Raw genomic sequence first — 18951 nt, 5'->3', positions numbered from 1 at the left:
ATATTTATGTGTATGTATGTACACAATATACAAAAGATAATACAAATGGATCTACCATCAGTCGAATATATAAAGTAATTTTCCAAAGTTTATCTATTCGTTCCGGGCTATTAATATTTCTCACGATTTATAATTGGTAGAAAAATAGTGAAATTGTAAAATAATATACAACAATAAAATAACTTAACATAAGTAACATTACGAGTAATATTTTAAAACAAAGTGTTTTAAATAAAAGTAAATAATGTGTGTGTGTATTTAAATGTGCATATTCTATATTCAAAGAGTTAGCAAAAATGATTTTTTTGTTCCAAATAAACATAAAAATTATCAGTAAAAAATTTTATTGAAAAAAAATTATATCAGTACTTTATACTTTTATTTACATAAACTTTTATTAAAAAACTGATAAGAACAAAAAAAATGGTAAACCCGCGAGCTGTACTGAGTCGAAATGCTGAATAATTAGGTTAGCGCATATTAAAAATTTTATTAAAAATCTCATTTGAAATTAGGCTTGTATCACTTATCAAATCGTTAGCTTCGGAATCATTTCAGAATTTAATAAGATTCTAAAATTTACAGAGTTGGGAAGCGGACCGATCAAGGCCAATTTATAAAATACAATTTCGTTTATGGGAGCAATAATTTTAAATTATTCACACATAACAATTTCACACTTTAAATTTGCATAAAAACAAAACAAAAATAACGAAAAATTTGTTTATTATTTTATTGGAACATAATTCATTGACCTCACTTCTTAATTTAACACTGTTATTTAATTATGGTGAAAGATGACTTTCATAAAAAAAAAGAAGTGAAAACTAAATTTTTGGTTCTATGAAAAACTTTCCACAATTAAATTAATATTTTTTAATTAAGATGAATTTTTCTTCTAGATTTAACCCTCTTTAGAAGTGCTTCTCCTAGTCCTAAATGGAAAAATATCGAAAAAATTAGTGAATTTCTTTTATTTTCTTTAGTATTTTAAATTTTTATAATTTGAAAATAAAAAAAACGAGAACAGATATAGTTGAGAATAGTTATAGTTATAGGTGGCAATTCTGTGATACCCGTGCGACTAAATGATTCTAAATATCGGAGATATAATAACATGCAGCTTCTTATAGCTTCCTGCTTTTTTCGTCTAGTGCTATTATATACATATATATCGTAGTTACTATATAAACACATACAACTCAAAAGAGTTTTACTGAAAATAGTCACATTACTAAATTCCTGTTTTTAAAATTTCAGCTTTGTAGCTTCAATAGTTTCTGATCTATGAATAAACATTCTAGAGTCCTGAAAATTTATTAATTATTTGAAAGCATTCTAGAGTCCTTATAATTTGGTAGTAAAGTTAAAGGCATTTTCTTAATCTTGTTGCAACATTTTTGCTAAGCTAAACAATACGTACCTTGCGTCAGATTTTTAAACTTTTTTTTACGCATCAGATTTTTTTTTTTTAATATTTTCATTGTTAACTGACTAAGAGAAGTGGAAAAATCTCTAGAAATCGCTTGATTCTTTTTAGCGGCTTGCTTTTCATTTCTAGTAGTTAAAGTTTTTAAAATTCCCCTAAATATGTATATGCATAAGACGTTTTCATTATAATCTCGATATATAACAGAAACTGCTATGTTAAACAAAATAATGTTGTTAACCTAATTTGTTCATCGACATTGCTAATTTTTCTCTAAATATATGAAAAAATATATAGGGAAATCAGCATAAGTAGGGCAGTAAAATAATTTGAACTGTTTTGATTTTATACAATTAAAAATATTATTGCATAATATTTTTATAAATTTTTAAGTGCTCAGTTACTATTATTTTTAAAGTATTCACCAAAAACACTTATTCCGTAATTGTTATCCGGCATTACGTTTCTTAAAATTTATATAGTTTTTATATTGTGTACTAATTTTATGAACATGTACATCCCTACATAATCAAAGTGGATTCAACCTATTTTAAATAAAAATTTTGAATTTTAGATTTCTATTAATTTAAAGCATGAAAATTAAATAAAATTTTAATTGGTAAAATTTACAAAATGGCTTTTTTTTCTCTCTCTTATTTGTTTTTTTTATTCATCTTTTAATTTTTATGTGACGGTTATTCGATTATACTACCAATTATCTACAAGTATAAGAGTAATAAACGTTATACATTTGGATTTATGAATCTACATAAATTTTCAAATTGTATTATGAATTGTATATATACTTACATAGGTATATACGTATATAATACAAAAATTACAACCAGTCTTTAGGTATTCAAAATTACAAGAGTTTGACATATTATGAATTTTAATTATTAAATAAATAAAATAATTTAACAATGACGGATTCTTTTTTTTGTGTTGTTGTTGTTGTTTCTTGAAATAATTAATTCACATAAAAAAATTGTAGTAAGTATACGTATGTATGTACATGTATATGTGTATATTATTTTTTTCTTTAGCGAATCAAGAACGACAATGAAACCAGAAAGAAAAAAACGTTTTCAAAAAAAATTCCCCCTTTTTTATTTGATATTGAATAATATGCACATACAAGCGAGACGGTGCACATACATACGTAATAATATTTATCTGCAATTCCTATTGTATCTTAAGATACATGTATACGTGTGTGTATATAGAGATATAACAACTTTTTTATACGAAACGACATTTAACAATTTTTTAACCCCAATTATTATCATTCTTTATTATTATTATTTTTTTTTTGCTTTCATCATTTCGTAATTTGTAAACCTATTAAAATTCAGAGTAGCTACCATAAAAAAAAAATTAATAGTTTGATATTCATGTTTTGAATCTTCTCCTGGTTGTTGACCAGTTGAAAATAACCATCATTTCTGGTTATCTGGTTGTTTCATTTTGTTTTCCTTTAATAAGAATTTCTGTTATGGTTGGTTTATTGGCCCTATTCACGTTGAATTTTTTTATCGAATATGCATTTTATATATATTATTTTTGAATACTTGCATATAGGGTTCTGTATGACTTGTTCGATATTAGAATTGATGTTAAATATTATGTCTGCTGTTAGTTTTTATTATAAAAGGTGAGTTTTTCATCAAGAATGTTGATTGAATGTTTCAGTTTATTTCAGTATAAGTGCGTAGTTTCTTCATCAAAAGATGTCTTATCTACCTCAAAAACCTTAACATATCTTTAAATTAAATTACTTTGCTAAAATATATGTAGTATGAAGAAATTTTAATTGAGTTAACACTATTAGTGTAATAGGCACAATATTTATTAATTATAAGCAACTACGCGTTGTATTAGTAATTCAAAAATGTTATTAGTGTAATAGGCACATACGTTACCTGTTAATATGTTCTTGTGATTCTCTGTTTCAAATAGAAGATTGCACTTAATATCTCATGTAAACAATAGTGGATTATAGCAGTATACTACAGATTGCATGTAGTATCTCATCTTGTGGATTATTACTGTATTAGGCTGTGAAGAACAATTTGTGTGCAGTTTCTTCATACCTCTGCAGCTCAGTTGCTAGAGCATCCGCCTAGAAAGCGTTAGGGCACTGCTTCGGGTCCAGTTCGAGGAGAAAATTTTTTAAATTTTTCTGCCTTTAACTCGTTCCTTTGATTACGTCATTCATCTGTTCTGCAGTTGTACGAAGAAAGTTCTATTGAGTAAATACCACATTTAACTTATATACTACATTTTCTAGTTTTGATCTTTGTAAAGGTGATAATAAATCCAATTACGCGTTACTGTAGCGAAGCCAATTCGAGATTTGATTGACATTTTTATATCCGCTGTAGGTATAAAAGTAGTGTCGCTAGGTTAACCCATACTATTGTAACCACACGTTAATGCTATGAGCTCAATAAACATTAGATTTCAACAAATTTGGCAGACTATAAATGTTTTCAAGCAATCCTTATAAAGTTTGTTGAACCGATTATCTTGGCTATGCGCTTTGAAAACGAATATTAAACGATGCATTTATGAATAGTGAGTTAATTCAAATATTTCAAAAATTATAATTCCAAATTGATTTTTAACTAATTTTGTTCTGTATAAACGTACCCGCTAAAGCCATCCATTTGAAAAAGAGACTCTATTCCACACATAATTTTATCAAATATGCTTCTAAAGTAAAAATTTTCTCCGAATTTAAGACGTTTAATTTCAAAAAAAATTTGAAGTTGTTTAACAAATTTCAACTCTATAAAAAAGGGCTCTGTTGAGTAGTTTTAATAAACTTTCTAATACTCACATTTATTATAAGGAAAATGCGATGGCTTTCGATTTGTAATTGATAAGGTCCCAAAGGCAAAAATAAAATTCATACGAAACTTATGTATTGTGTAAGCAATCTGATCACTTGTCGATTACATTCAAGTATTTGTCTTGCATATACAATTATAGAATTACTTGAAAAATTTTTCAATACATCATAATGGAACGAACGGAAGAACGTATGGCAGAACAAGTATAAGTGAAATCGATTTCGAATTCGACAATAATCATTAAAATGATGAAAAAATTTGTCTTCTATATAATAATATCCGTCTAGTCTAGTTCATTACTTGTCAGTGTTGCAAATGATATTATTGATTTATAATAACCTGCCAACTTGTAGTTCATACGGGTATAAAAATTAAAATTAATTAAAAATCAAATAAACAAATATTAATAATCGGTTATAAATGATGATTTTAGGACGAAATCACATCCATTTACTTATTTTCTATGTTTTCATAAACAAATATTGAAGATGAATCTTTAACAGAGTTTTGTATTTCTAAACACAATAATAAAAGTGTAAGCATAACTTGTTCAGAATTTGCTTGAACCTGTTGTAATAATTTAGTTTTTGTTGAAATACAATGCGCGTATATCGAAAACATAAAAACTTCTTCTTCAAATCTTAACCTTTATTAGGTGAGATTTTCGAGAATTTTCAAATTAACATTATTCTTGTTATATTTTTAGTTATTATTGTTGTTGGAATACTTTTCAAATATTAGTTTTGATTTTTTTTTCGGTAATACATAAAAGGAGATGAATTTTTTATGCAAATAGAAAAATTCTGAATTAGAGTCAACAATATTTGATATACAAAAAACCAAAAAAACCAGAAAAAAAAGAGAAGAAACAAAAAGGAAGTAAAAATCAATAATTAATGCGGCGATTTTCTTTTATTTATAAAAAAATATCTAGAATTATATTTGTAGTTAATTTTTTATTATTTCAATAATTTAACGTTCATTAACACCATCATTATTTCAATAATCTATACCATTTTAAAGGTGGAAGTTTCAAAATATGAAAATTGTCAGCATAAAAATGAAATTTTAATTTTTTTCGAATGTACTGTTTGTAAAATAATGCCTGTTATTGCTTTAAAATCGCATATTTTTTTATGTCAAAATAATGTCAACGGTAATACAGTTTTTCTCTCCCGAGGACCATTTTCAATATTTAAGATTATGCAATTAAATTAATCTTAAATGCAATTAAGACCATTTTCATAATATTTCTCATGTTTAGAAAAAAAGGAGTAAAATGTTATTCAATTCTTCTCTGTAGAAATTCTTTCAAGCGGAATTTCGCAAGGCTAATCCGGTATATTATTCAATGTCAAATTTTAGTACTGTTTAGAAAATTTTTATACCTAAAAATTAATAATGACGGTTATAGAAATATAGAAGAAATAAATTAGGTGCTGAATATTGAAACAATACCGATTCTTTTATTTTCTTAAAAAAATTTTAAATCAGATCGTTCATTTTTTGGCGCATCTAAATCTACGAAACCATAAGATTTCTTCAAACATCACAATTAATAAAGAAAATAAAATTGGAATCAAGTTCAAACACAAAGTTATAAAAGTAAAACTTGTTTTTCAGTACTTAAATCCTTATTTGTGTTACAATCTTACAAATGGTTTAAAGGATTAATTCCACAAATTCTGAATGTAGGTATGCATAAAAGGTACACTCAATTTTTTCATTCCCGACTAATTTTCTTTTTTTTTGTTTTGCATAATGCATCACATTGCACTTATGTATATCAAAAAATTATTAAAAAATTTATCCCGATTACTTTGAATTTAAAATTCTAAAAATTGAAATAATTTATTCAAATTTACACAAATTGACTATAATTGAGATGCTATGCAAATGTGCGGTACATTCTTTGTAATATTTTTAATACTGAATTATACCACCTTGAAATAAGTATACAGGCAAACAGGTGTTGCAATTTACGCGTTGCTTAAGTAAGAGATCTTATTTATTTGATGTGCTGTGTTTATTTTAGTTTTCAATTCTCAGCCAGCACTTTTCGCTCAATAATTTGCAGTTCATAAATGAAAAATAATTAATTAATAGAAAAATTAGTTATTATTGAATAGTTGACTCATCTTTTCAATTGTGTGTTCTTATCTATTTGGATAGTTTCCAAAACTATCCTTCCTATTCTCTATGCTACGCAAAATTAAATGAATTTTCTTCATATTCAAAATTTGAAAGTTCTTTAGAATCACAGAAACATATGGAAAAATTTTCAATTTTAAATTTAAATTCATTCCAGATATATGAAATATTTATATCCATATGAATGTGAAAAAAAGAATTTAAGTACGCCAGCTGAATTACAAGCAGCTATAGATGGAAATAGAAGAGAAGGACGTCGCTCAAGTTATGGACAATTTGAAGCAATGCATACCCAACTACAAATGGTAAACCGAATTTTTCAACAAATTTTTTTCCTTAATTTCGTATGCTAAAAAAATATTATTTTTGATTTTTGCAGCCTCAAATGCCACGTCCAAATGTAAGTTCTGGTATGCAACAAATGTCACCATTAGCTTTAGTAACACATGCTAATCAACAAACAGCAGCTGCAGCAGCAGCAGCGGCTGCACATCATCGTTTAATGGCACCACCTTTGGGTCAAATGCCAAATATTGTAACGCATGAATTAGAACAAAGAATGATGGAATATTTAAAATTATTCCAACAAAAAGAAGCACGTCGTTCGCAAAGTCCAGAAATTACACCACGTGAAGCATTAAATGCATTGGAAATGTCTCGTGTAGCTTTATGGTCAATGTACCATAATAATACAAGCCCACCATCATCAGTTAATGCCTCACCAGTAGAACCACAACGGTAAGTTTAAAAAAAAAAATTCATACAACACTTTTTAAGATTTGTTTCCACCATATTCACCCTCATAATTTATAAAAAAAATTTATACACCATGCCATGTTGATAAATTTTTTTTATTGGTTTGTGTATTAGATAAACGATAAAATGTTTTTTTTTATTATTTTTGTTTTAGTGAAGCACTAAACCTTTCTGATTCACCACCAAATATTACAATGAAACGTGAACGTGAAAATTCGGAACCACCACATTCCGATAGAGAAGACTTTAACCAACATCCACCTATGAAAAAATCAATTTCAACTAGTTTACATGACTTACCAACTCAACAACAGCAACAACAACAACACCAACATCAATTACACCAACAGCAAACGAATGAAAATCTACAACACCATCAAAGGCATAAAAATAGAAATGAAAATCATTTTGATGATGATGATGATGAAGACCATGAAATTGAACGCCATCAAATGGAACATGATGAAGATGATGAAAATAATGATGATATTAGAATGCATCATAGTAATTTAGCTGATACAAATTTAAGTGGTAATGAAAATGGACGTTTAAATGGACATGTGAATACGATAAAAAAGTCACCATCATTATCACCTTCAAAGCAATTACATAATGGACACCAACAAAATGATGACTTCTCGTTAATGTCAGGAATGCAATTTAAAATTACTCGGAAAGGTAAAAGTATTTCAATTTTGCAAAATAATTACATGTGAAAGTTTTTCGTTCTCCTTCTTTCTAATTTTTGCATCCGCATTGTGACAATGTTTTCTTTAAGTATATCAGTTGCCCTACTTGAATCTATGGTTTTTTCATTTCAATCTTCACATTTATTATAATTCATGAAAGTCTTATAAAAATAAAGAAAACTGTACTTAAAAAAAAACAGTTTCTAATATAATTACCCGAATTTTGTTTTATCAAAGTATCTAAAATTCGGTATGGTTATTAGGGATAGCTCGGTAGAAATACCGAGAATCAGAAAAATTCTCGAATGCCTTGTAGCCCACATAAATTTATATGGCTAGTATACGAGACAAACATTTAGCTTATCTCTCCCTAGACCTCATAATTTATTCCTCTTTGCTACGAAGAGGAATTTAAGTATGTTATATTTATTTATCAGGCCTTTATTTCTAAGCTTCATATAGGACTAGTGTTATACTGTCAAATATTACCTGTGGTTAAAATGAAGGATTGTGTGTTGTTTCTTCTCTTCATTTGAATTTTTTTTTAATTTTATTGCAATGACATGCTAAATATTTAATGTTTCATATTCTAATTTTATTTTTAATATGAAGTGAATATTGTTAATAACTTAATTAAAAATGTTTAACAAATAACATCTAATGCTAATCTGATCTCATGACAAATTTTGTAACATTTTGAAGGCGTATACAGTTTATATCACTTGTACGTAAAACTAGTGGGAAAGGAGGTTCCTTATTAAGTTTTATGTTGTGTATACTGTTGTATATACATACACATGGTACTCACTATGAATGTGATGTGATGAATGTGTAAAACTCTATTTTTATTAAAACGTTTGCAATTAAAACAGAATAATATTGTTTATGTATGCTTTGCACTTTATTTTTTAATAACATTTTTTATAGTTGTCAACATAAACATGCACTTAATTGATTTGTTGCGTCTGCAACTACATACCCTTTAATTTTTATTAAAGTCAAAATCCTTCCATTAAAATAAATTTACTATATTCTGTTTTTGAGTTGTTTAAGAACTTTTAAAATTAAAAATTAAGAAATTAAATTTGACCGCAATAATTTATTGAAGTTCTTTACCGTATTAAATAGAGTTTATATGTATGAATTTAAATTGTCCATATAGATACTAGGATATAAATATCTATAGATATCATAAATGACTAATATAAAGCATTTTATATAATGTAAAAATAAAGAAGGAGGAAAAAACGTTATGTAAAAAAATAAAACTAATCAATTTTCTTATTATTTCCTTTTTTTTAAATTTATTTTTCATAAATTGTAGAAAATAGTGCCAACGGTGAACAACAACTTGTTGTCAATCTTGATTTAAACGGTTTGCAATATGAAGGTATTCTATTCGCAAAAGTACCATCACCAACTCTATCACTTTCAAACACATTAAGAATTCCATCAACAAAAACTTCAAACTTAATGTTAACTTCAGGGATATCACCAATAAAATCCAACACATTGAGTGTATCGACAACATCAACTGTATTAACTGCAACTACAGGAAATTCGCAAATGTTAATATCACCTAATAATAATAATAATAACAACAATATAACATCAAATATAACAAATACAATGTCACCACCACCATCGACAATTAATATATCAAATCGGTCGATTCAATCAAATTCGGATGAAATTGCAAATGGTGGCGGTAGTTGTAGTGGTACAGAAAATTGTAATAGCGGTGATATAGGTGTTAATATTGATGATACTGTAAGTACAGATGATGATAATTGTAAGGATACAAATTCATTTAATGATTCATCAATAATGGCACAAACAGCAGCAACAACAACAGCAGCAACTTCATCACCAACAACACCAACAAAAACATTAGAAGACAGACTTCATTCAATTGTATCGTCACAAATAAATTGAGATACAATATTATGACATCTTTAGAACTGTAATTTTATATAGTTTATTACAACATAAAAATTAAAAAAAAAATAAAATAAAAAATATTCAAAATAAATAAAAATACAAAAAAAAATATTATAAATAACGGAATGACGGATAGTAGAATATTAAAAGTTAAGAAGCTTTTTAATATCGTAAAAACTTCTTAACACAAATTTACACAACTCTTTTTATCACACTAATAGTATCCTTAATTATTTATATTAAATTTGATTTTTATATACACATATACATATGAGCTTAAAGGTATTTAAGGATTTTAGCAATTTATTTTCTCATTTCACATACACATACAAAGCTTTCATGAAAATAATTTCTTACATGATTAAATTAATTTCTTAGAATTTAAGTAGGTGCAACAATTTTTCACAGAAATAAAAAAAATTACTTAAAAAACCAATGTACTAAATAAAATATTTTAAGAATAAATTAATTTTTTAAATGGATTATGTACAAATTTTCAAATATGACAAACAAATCTCGTTTCTTTTAACTTAATTATTCAAAAAAAAAAAATAATTATTTTAAAAAGTTAATTTTAGTATTAATTAGAATTACAATATTAAATGAAATTGTAAAAAAGGAACTACTAAACAGCCATAATTGATGTATAAGTGGACCTGATAAGATTTTGTTTTTTTTTTTTTTCAAGAAATTTTAGCAAAAAATGCGATGGTTTCATTTTAATTAATTTTGCATTGATTTAAATATTTAATTAAAAAATTAATATCGAATATGAAATTCGAGTGAAAGTTAAAATAGGAAAAGAATTTACTCTGTTTTCAAAGAAAAGCGTGCGTAGATTCAATTGTAAATCAAATATATTTTGGTTGCAAGCGAATTTAGTCTTGTTTTATTATAAAACAAGATTTCAGGAAAGACATCTTTTTTCAGTTATTACTTAACTCAACCTACTGAATTTTTATTCGATAACTAATACCTGTAATTTTACATAATAATGTAAAATTAGTTCACCATAAGTTTGTAGAAAAACTTTCAACTTGAAAAGATTTTCTATTTGCCATATACGCAAAAATCTATCTTGTTTTCGAAATTTTTACGGTATCTTGCAGAAATTTATTAATTTTAAGCTTTTGTTCCAAAATATGTAAAATTAATTTCTTTAAATTGATTAAGCAATATAAAAAGTTTTATTGTTATAAAATTTCTTCATTATCATTGCATAAATTATCGCATTTATTCAAAATTAAAAAACAATCTTACTCTTCCATGAGAAATTAATTTAAATATACATGCAACTACTTTATAAAATGTCATTAAATAAATTTGTAAATTTAAGTATTTTAAATGATTTGTAAAAAAAAAACAAAAAAAAAAACACAAAAATAGTAACAACCACGCTATAAAATGCTTACCGGTTCTAAATCAAATTCGAATTTTCTTTTATATTCAATTCATTATTTAGCTACCATATTTTTATTTTATTTATTTTCTAAGTAATATAAATATAATTTTTATACAAATAATTTATTAATTAAATTTTATTAAAAATTATGGAAAGACATTAATTAAAAATTATTTAGAAATTTACTTTTTATTATAGGTCTGAATTTTAATATTAATTGTAGAAAAAAGCATAATAGATTTTAAAATATTTACGATTTAATATAAAAATAAATATTATTAAAAATAAGACTAAACAAAAAAAAAATAGAGAAAAAATAGGAGTGTGATTGTACTTTCAATGTCTGAAAATTATTCTAAAATAGTTTTAATTTTAAACAAAACGTAAAAACAGACTACGTTTTCCGTTTTGAATTAATTTTGGTTCGTTTTTTAATTCCTATTTATGTAAATGTAAATGTGCTATGTAAATAATTTAAGTAAAAAAAATATAATAATTTCCTAATTACATTTTAACTATTTCCCATTTGTTTCGAATGAAATTTTCAAAATTAATGTAATAAAATTAACATTATTCAATTAACAAGTAAAGTTTTTTGAAAGAAATTCTACAAAAGTATAATCAATGACAGAGAGAAGTTTTTCTTTAAAAAATTAAATCTTTTAACGCAAATCTGGCAACACTTTTTAAGTGTTTTAAAATTTGAATTTCAATTTATAAAGCTATTAAGGCATTAGAGTTTTTGCTTTAAAATATTTGCAAGTTTATAAAAGAAAACCTTCTTTATGTTAAACAGAAATAGTGAAACTCAAAATCATAAATTAGGAAGTTATTATTAATTAAAACTTATTAGGATTGTAAGTTATGCCAACATAAAATAAAAACATAATTAAAAGAATAAATTTTTATAGTCTCAATATTAAAATAATAATATAAATGTAGTTATTGGTCTTAAATAAAATCGCATAAAGCGTGATTAAATGATTGAAATATTGTTAAGAAAATCATTATAAAATTATTATGGTTAAAAAAAAAAATTTAATTGTATTTCGAAAATCCAAGACATATTAATTATAAAAAACAAAATATGTAGTGTGTGTTTAACATTATTTATAAAAAAAATTATAATTAAAAAACTTGTAAGCTAAAGTAATTATGTATAGTTTAAACTCTTCTCATATTAGAGAATGGAATGTAAGCCAATGTAAAAGTTTATAACGAATATATCAAAAAAATTTATGCATAATTATATGCAAAATATTAATTGGAGAATTTTAAGAAAAAAAAAAACAATAAAAAAAAATTATGCTTTTATTTGCTTTGTATTTGCATATGTAATCAACTGTAATTTTAGAAATTATATTATGAAAAAAAGAATAATAATAAAATAATAAAAATTATAATTCAAATGAAAATAAAATTAATTTAAATAAGTCTACAATTTACAAGTACTCACTTTCTGTTAGTCGCGATACTGAAATAACAAAAATACCTGGTGTAACTGTAACTATGTTACAAGCGTGAATTTTTATTAGACAGATGATGTTTAAAAAATTACCAGGAGCTTTGCAGCTTACATGATAGCAGTTATTACTACAGTAGTAGGATTTATTTCATGAAAACGCATACAGATATATTTGATGACCCTCTTAAAATTGTTTAAATTCTCAATTAGAAACGCATGTGTAAACTTGCAAATGCAATTGCCTGATAATCATATCGAAAATGTAGAAATCATTTCGTTGATATAAAAGTTTTAAATATGAGTTCCATAGTATTTCTTTGGTGTATTAGAAAGAAATAGAACTGCATTTCTTAGATATTTAAAAGCTTTTGCTTAAATCCTTAGAAAACGCAAAGTTCTGTGTTGCATAATAATTTTTCTGTATTCCGTTAAAATTGAAAATTTTCTCAAATTTGTAGAAAAAAAATTCTGAAGTGAATTATCATGAGTGTGTTAAATTGTTGATAGGCATAATATGATATGCAATAACTAGAATAAGCAAACCAATAAGATCCAAATCAACAAATATGCAACCAATTTTTTTTTTTATATAGATACAGGAAGTTCTCTAAGTTCATAAAATTCTACAAAGTATTGTAAAAAATATTGATTGTTTAATTAATTTAAGCCTTAAAAAAAAAAACAAAGCGAAAACAATTCGAGCATTTAATTAAATTAATGGAGAATCATCCCCGAGATTGCTAAAGAGATAGGAAAATTCAATTGTTTTTGCAAAACAACAAAAACAATGTACATATGTGTGGTGGTAACCTCATTATTTTCGGTAGATTTCTGATGTCTTTCGATAGCAACATTTTTGATCTGGCGAATGAAATCTTTCGCCGATTATAATTTAAAATGTCATTCGATTCGCCTAGTTCATTCGACTCGCCTAGCCATTCGCTTTGCCGATCATAATAAGGGTATAAGATGTGAAATGGATTATATATGTCCTTAAGAATTTTTCTCTTCATTCATAGTTCCCTTTGCATTTCTATTTCTCTTCTGAAACAAAAGCATGTATTTTTTAAAAACATCTCACAAATTATCATCTTTTCTGGAAATAATTCTCGCGATTCAAATAGAAATTTTTTTTTATAAAATATCTACATATTAAATTTTAAATTATTTAGAAATATTGCATATTTACGGGAGAAGTATTTTCCTTATAAATTTTATTTTTTTTATTAAAAAAAAAAGGAGTTAACATAACTCTTGAATTTAAGGGTTACTTGCGTGAGATAGAAAAAAAAAATTATGTTTCTTAATGGCATAGCATTCACCGTTAGCTTTTGCATTTGTAGAAACCTGAAAAAGCTTGCAGTTTCGGAAATATAAGGTGCTAAAACTTCAAAATTTACAAATTTAGAGAGGGGCAGGAGATGGAAAAATATTTTTCTAACGAAATGATATGAAAATTTTTTTTTTTCTAAAGAAACCATTGAAGTTTTGTTTCGATAAAGTTTTAATGAAGTATCATTAATTAATACCATACATGTTTCATACCAGCCTTTAACAAATAAAAGTAGAGGGTTTTGAAAAAGGATTCCTCCTTGTATGAAAAATGTTTATAGACAAATTCACTCAGCTTTTCTTTTAATCTACTCAGTTTTTGTCATAACGATATTGTCATTTAAAATTGGAGCCCGGGCCTTAGTAATCTCGGAAATCCGCTTTTTCTTTTAGTAATTGAATATGGAAACATAAGGTTTTAAAAAATTTGTTTTAAAAAATTCAATAATTTTATTCAACCAGTTTTTTGGGAATCGAACCTACTGTGTCCCAACTAAGAACTAATAGGTTTTTTTTATAAAGAAATAAGATTTGAAATCAAACTTAAAAATTTAAAGGTCACTATAAATTTAGAAAAATTGAAAGCCAAAAACGCGTATTCCTTGAAAAAATAAAACGAAATAGGAACCAAAATTAATTTTTATTTTCTAAACTCAAACTTTCTTATAATTGTACGTAAATTTCCACTATAGAATTTTAAAAGCATGAAACATAAAATTGCAAAATCAGGACTCTGCTGAGTCATTTAATGTGCTATATAATGAAAAAAAAAAACAATAAAAATTTAATGAACTTATTTTTATTTAGATATTATGTTAGAATATATACATGTGTATATATGTATATATTCATATATATATATCTATAATATTGGTCAATATACAAGCTAAAGTAACGTCGCAGTAAATATGTATAAAATTTCCTAAATTTAGTCTAAATCCCTAATGTTTAGATTGTTGACATATAGTACGAGAGTATCTATGTTATAAATGTTTGTTTGATCTTGTGCGTATAAATGTACACATAATGTCTTATATATGAACGCACGATATAAAAATAATTACATCTGCCAGTGCCATTTCAAAGCGAATTGTGATGAAAAGGAACCTCAAAGGAATCCTTTTTTTTATTTACTATATGAAAATTTTATATATTATGTATGTTGTGTACATTTCACCTTGTATACTTGTACAACACAATATTTATTTACTAATGAAAGCAACAGTTGGTTGAATACTCCAGTCACTATATAGAATTTGTTCTTTTCAATTTTACTATTCGAGGTCTTTAATATTTTGAAAGAAGTTTTTTTTGATGTCCTTATTTTTGTTTCCTTATGCGGCAAGAAATTACTGTAGGCATATAGGATTCAGATATATTCATATAAGATTTTATTTTGTAATATTGTTTTTTATTTACTCTTTATACTTCTGTTTCATGTTATAATTTATTTTTTATCTTTGTTTGTCACATAATTTTGCCAACAGGCTGCAACTGAAGTGAAAAAAAAATTATATGATTGTTTAAGGTTAGAAGAATTAAAGCTGCTTTCTAATTTTCCGGGCTTTCTTTCGTATTTTATTAAACTATTAAAAATGTAATGCCTTTTTCCATTAAAAAATTATTCCAGTGCATAAGATGAAAATATTAAAAAAATTATTTATTACGTGCAAATAAAAATAAACAACTGCAAAAAAATTTAAAATCATATTAATTGGGCTTATTCTGAATACCGACTCATTAACGGATAATGATATTCTCTCGTAAAAACTCATTAAGGGCTAGAGATATTTTGTCGGTTTTAAAACCTTTATAACAGACGCAAATCCGTTTTACATGAATTGGTTTGTGTTAACAATAGTAATATCGAATTTCCTACGATAAATATGTTTATTGCTCAGTGATTCGATACTTAGAATAAGCCCCAATATTTAGAAATAAATATTTACCACAGAGTATGAATTTTTGTTGGAAATTTTAAGATCACAATGAAGTATATAAAATTTCGTCTTTGAATTTCAAGCATCTTTTGTTTGATCTATAAACAAAAAATTCAATATCTTAATTCATTATTAATTTCTAAATGGAAAAATGCCCCTAAAAGTATGTATTTCAAGAAAAATAGTGGAATAATGAAAAAAGTTAGAAATTTGGAGAAAAACATCCTGTAGTATCAGAAAAATGAGGGACTCTATTTTTTCTATAGAAAAAATTAAAAAACAGGAATGGAAATTTATAATGCTTGTTTTTTTAGAAATTAAGATTCTTAAAAAACAATCCGGTCTTAAGATATTGATTAAAAAAACCACACCTGGGCCCTAATTTTTAACTTTGGCAATCAATTCATTGAAATATTTTTAAAGTATCTGCTTCCTCAAGAGACGCAACACTAATATACATTAGTAGTAAAAAAAGGACTTTTTTTAAAATATTCATTAGAAGTGTTTTTTAAGACTGTTTAAAAACTTGGAATTTGGAAATTTGTACATCATCTTCCCTGGTTAAAAATTTTAATTATAAGTTTATAAATATATAAGACAATAATTAATACACTTATTATCGCAACATCCTGTATGGTCGGTAAAAATGTGTAAAAACATTGTATTGCGCATTTGCAATATTCCGTAAATTGCTTTCTTTTACATTTTAAATATCATTACATTGCCATTTAATATGGTATTAAACCAATTACACTGTGTATAGTTTATTAAAAAATTTTCTTCTTAAAATTAGATTTTAATACTAAATAGTTTTATATATACACACGTACATTTTTTGTATAAATTCATACAGGTTTTAAAAGCTTTGATAACAACTAAAAGGAAATAATTTTCTTTCTTTAATGCTTTTAATGGTACACAACAAAATAAAGTTTCGCACAAAATTAATTAATTGATTAAGATAAACAAGTTCCTTGGTTTTTTCAAATATATCAGTATGGCGCATTCGGTAACATTCGAGAAAGTTCCGTAATTTTTGAATACTGTAGCATTTTTACCGACTGCATTGTATACAATACTGTATACAATGCAGTCGGTAAAAATGGAAGGAAATTTTGGATGTCGAGTTTTCGGTAGGAACGTACTTGTCCATAGTAGGGAATCGTAAACAAACTACTTTTAGAGAGATGTCGATCAGTCGGTCTATGTATGTATACGTGTATCTCAAATTCAGCTGAACCGATTTTCATGAAATTTTATATATGAATTTATTTTTGCTATGGTACTGATTGATCAAACCTCTGGAACTGGAACTTTTTGCGATAAAGAGAAATAATCAACTAATTTCTTTGAAATTTAATATTTAAATTCGAGGTTTTAAAATAATAAATCTATCATTTTTTGGAAAGATCAGGGCTGGGGAACCAAATTGGAGACCGATTTTAAATTTTTGCCATACCTACGGATCGGATTGATGGAATCTCTTGAAATTTGGGTTCTAATTGTTACCATTACTGACTTTTTGGGGGAATTTGAGTTTCATAAAACGAAATTTCACTAAGAGCAAAATTTACATTATTTTAGGTATGTTAACTAAAAGCTTACTAACTTCCTCAAAATCAAGGAGAGTATTGAAAAGGCATTTTCATAATCTTCTGCAACACATGTTAAGTGAAACATTGCGATCGGCAACTTGCTGACCAAATCAGATTCTTTTATAAGTACAAATTCTCGAAAGAATCACCAAGAATGTAATATCGCAAAATAACAAAACAAACATCTTAGAATCAACTTGCAGCTTTTGTTTCGATTGATAAGTCAATTTTCGAAAAAGTAGTTGCATTTTCGAAAAAGTAGTTTCGATTATTTAAGATTTGTGATGTAAGATTTGTGTTGTCACAATTTAAATTGGATATATAAAATTCAAATGCCAATAAACTAAAATAATTTTCATAATAAAGTGAATACTATTAATTTAGTGCTGTCTCCTCTTTTTATTGTATATTTGCTGAGCATAATATTAAGATTTCACGAATAAAGACTACGCTTACCTCATAATGTGTATTTTAAAGTATAGAATACTTATTATTTTATATTGCAATACTTATAATTTATATTTGCCTAATTAATTCTAAGTAACCATAAATTTGTAGTTTTCCAATTACAATGTTAGAAAATTTTGTTAGCAATAAGCTCCTAAGTTCTCATGCACACTGTATTAAATTTAATATCAAGAAGTTAAATTGAGAATAGCGCAACAGATTATTCTCAAAAGTTCTTTTACTCAAAACCACAAACGCATATTATATCAGACTGTCCTTATTATAACGGTATATTAATGTAGTCGTATTTCAAATCTCTAAGGAGAAAATTATCTTTTTCTTCATAACTTTTAAAAAGGCGAAATTTAAAAAAAAAGAAAAATTTAAAAGAAAAACGCATAAAATATTTTCCTCTCTAACCTCTACTTTTTTTTTTGTTATTATTTCAAAACAACCATGAAAGAGAATAAAGAAAAAAAAAGAAAAAAGAAATAAATTCCAACATCCCTTCATTCAATCAAAAACTGTTGAACATAAGAAGAGAGGATACAAGTATAAGAGAGAGGTGGCGTGAAAAATGTTCCAGAAAAGAGAGTAAATTAAACTATAGAATATTTTGTCTATCTTGCATTCAATTTTTACTTTAATGGGAAATTAATTATCATCGCAGTTTTAGTAGATCGAATCCAAAACAATAGAACTCTAACGTAGTCTATAGCATAGTAACTTACAATGAATTAAAATTAAGAACTGAAATCTAAAAGAAATACTCTAGTTTTTATTATTTTAGTGGTAATTAACTTGTAGTAATTTTAGATTGATTGCATAATAGTTAATTACCAAAGTCAAATTATTTTTATAACATAGTAACTTTACATTAATTCAAAATATCGTAGCTTGTAAATATCGGATTTGAAAGTTGTATAAAACTGTCGATGACAAATAGTAT

At 25.6% G+C, this 18951-nt stretch overlaps 1 protein-coding gene across 3 annotated transcripts in view; it reads left to right on the top strand.

Annotated features, from left to right (window-relative positions):
- LOC129611081 (protein dead ringer) overlaps positions 1 to 11035 on the top strand; it is a 114163-nt gene extending 103128 nt beyond the window's left edge. The window contains exons 8-11 of one of the 3 annotated variants that reach the window (XM_055524015.1): positions 6593 to 6740; positions 6815 to 7173; positions 7346 to 7869; positions 9205 to 11035. In XM_055524015.1, coding sequence (XP_055379990.1) covers positions 6593 to 6740; positions 6815 to 7173; positions 7346 to 7869; positions 9205 to 9815 — 1642 coding nt within the window. In that variant the 3' untranslated portion in view covers positions 9816 to 11035. The remainder of the gene's footprint in view (positions 1 to 6592; positions 6741 to 6814; positions 7174 to 7345; positions 7870 to 9204) is intronic. The other 2 variants (XM_055524013.1, XM_055524014.1) reach the window with 2 other exon arrangements.
- The last annotated feature ends 7916 nt before the right edge of the window (positions 11036 to 18951 follow it).

Source organism: Condylostylus longicornis, unplaced genomic scaffold (genome assembly GCF_029603195.1).
Source record: "Condylostylus longicornis isolate FDR11 unplaced genomic scaffold, ASM2960319v2 ptg000048l, whole genome shotgun sequence".
Classification (NCBI taxonomy): Eukaryota; Metazoa; Arthropoda; class Insecta; order Diptera; family Dolichopodidae; genus Condylostylus; species Condylostylus longicornis.
Note: the sequence above shows the minus strand (reverse complement) of the source record. Positions and strands in the feature narration are given on the sequence as shown.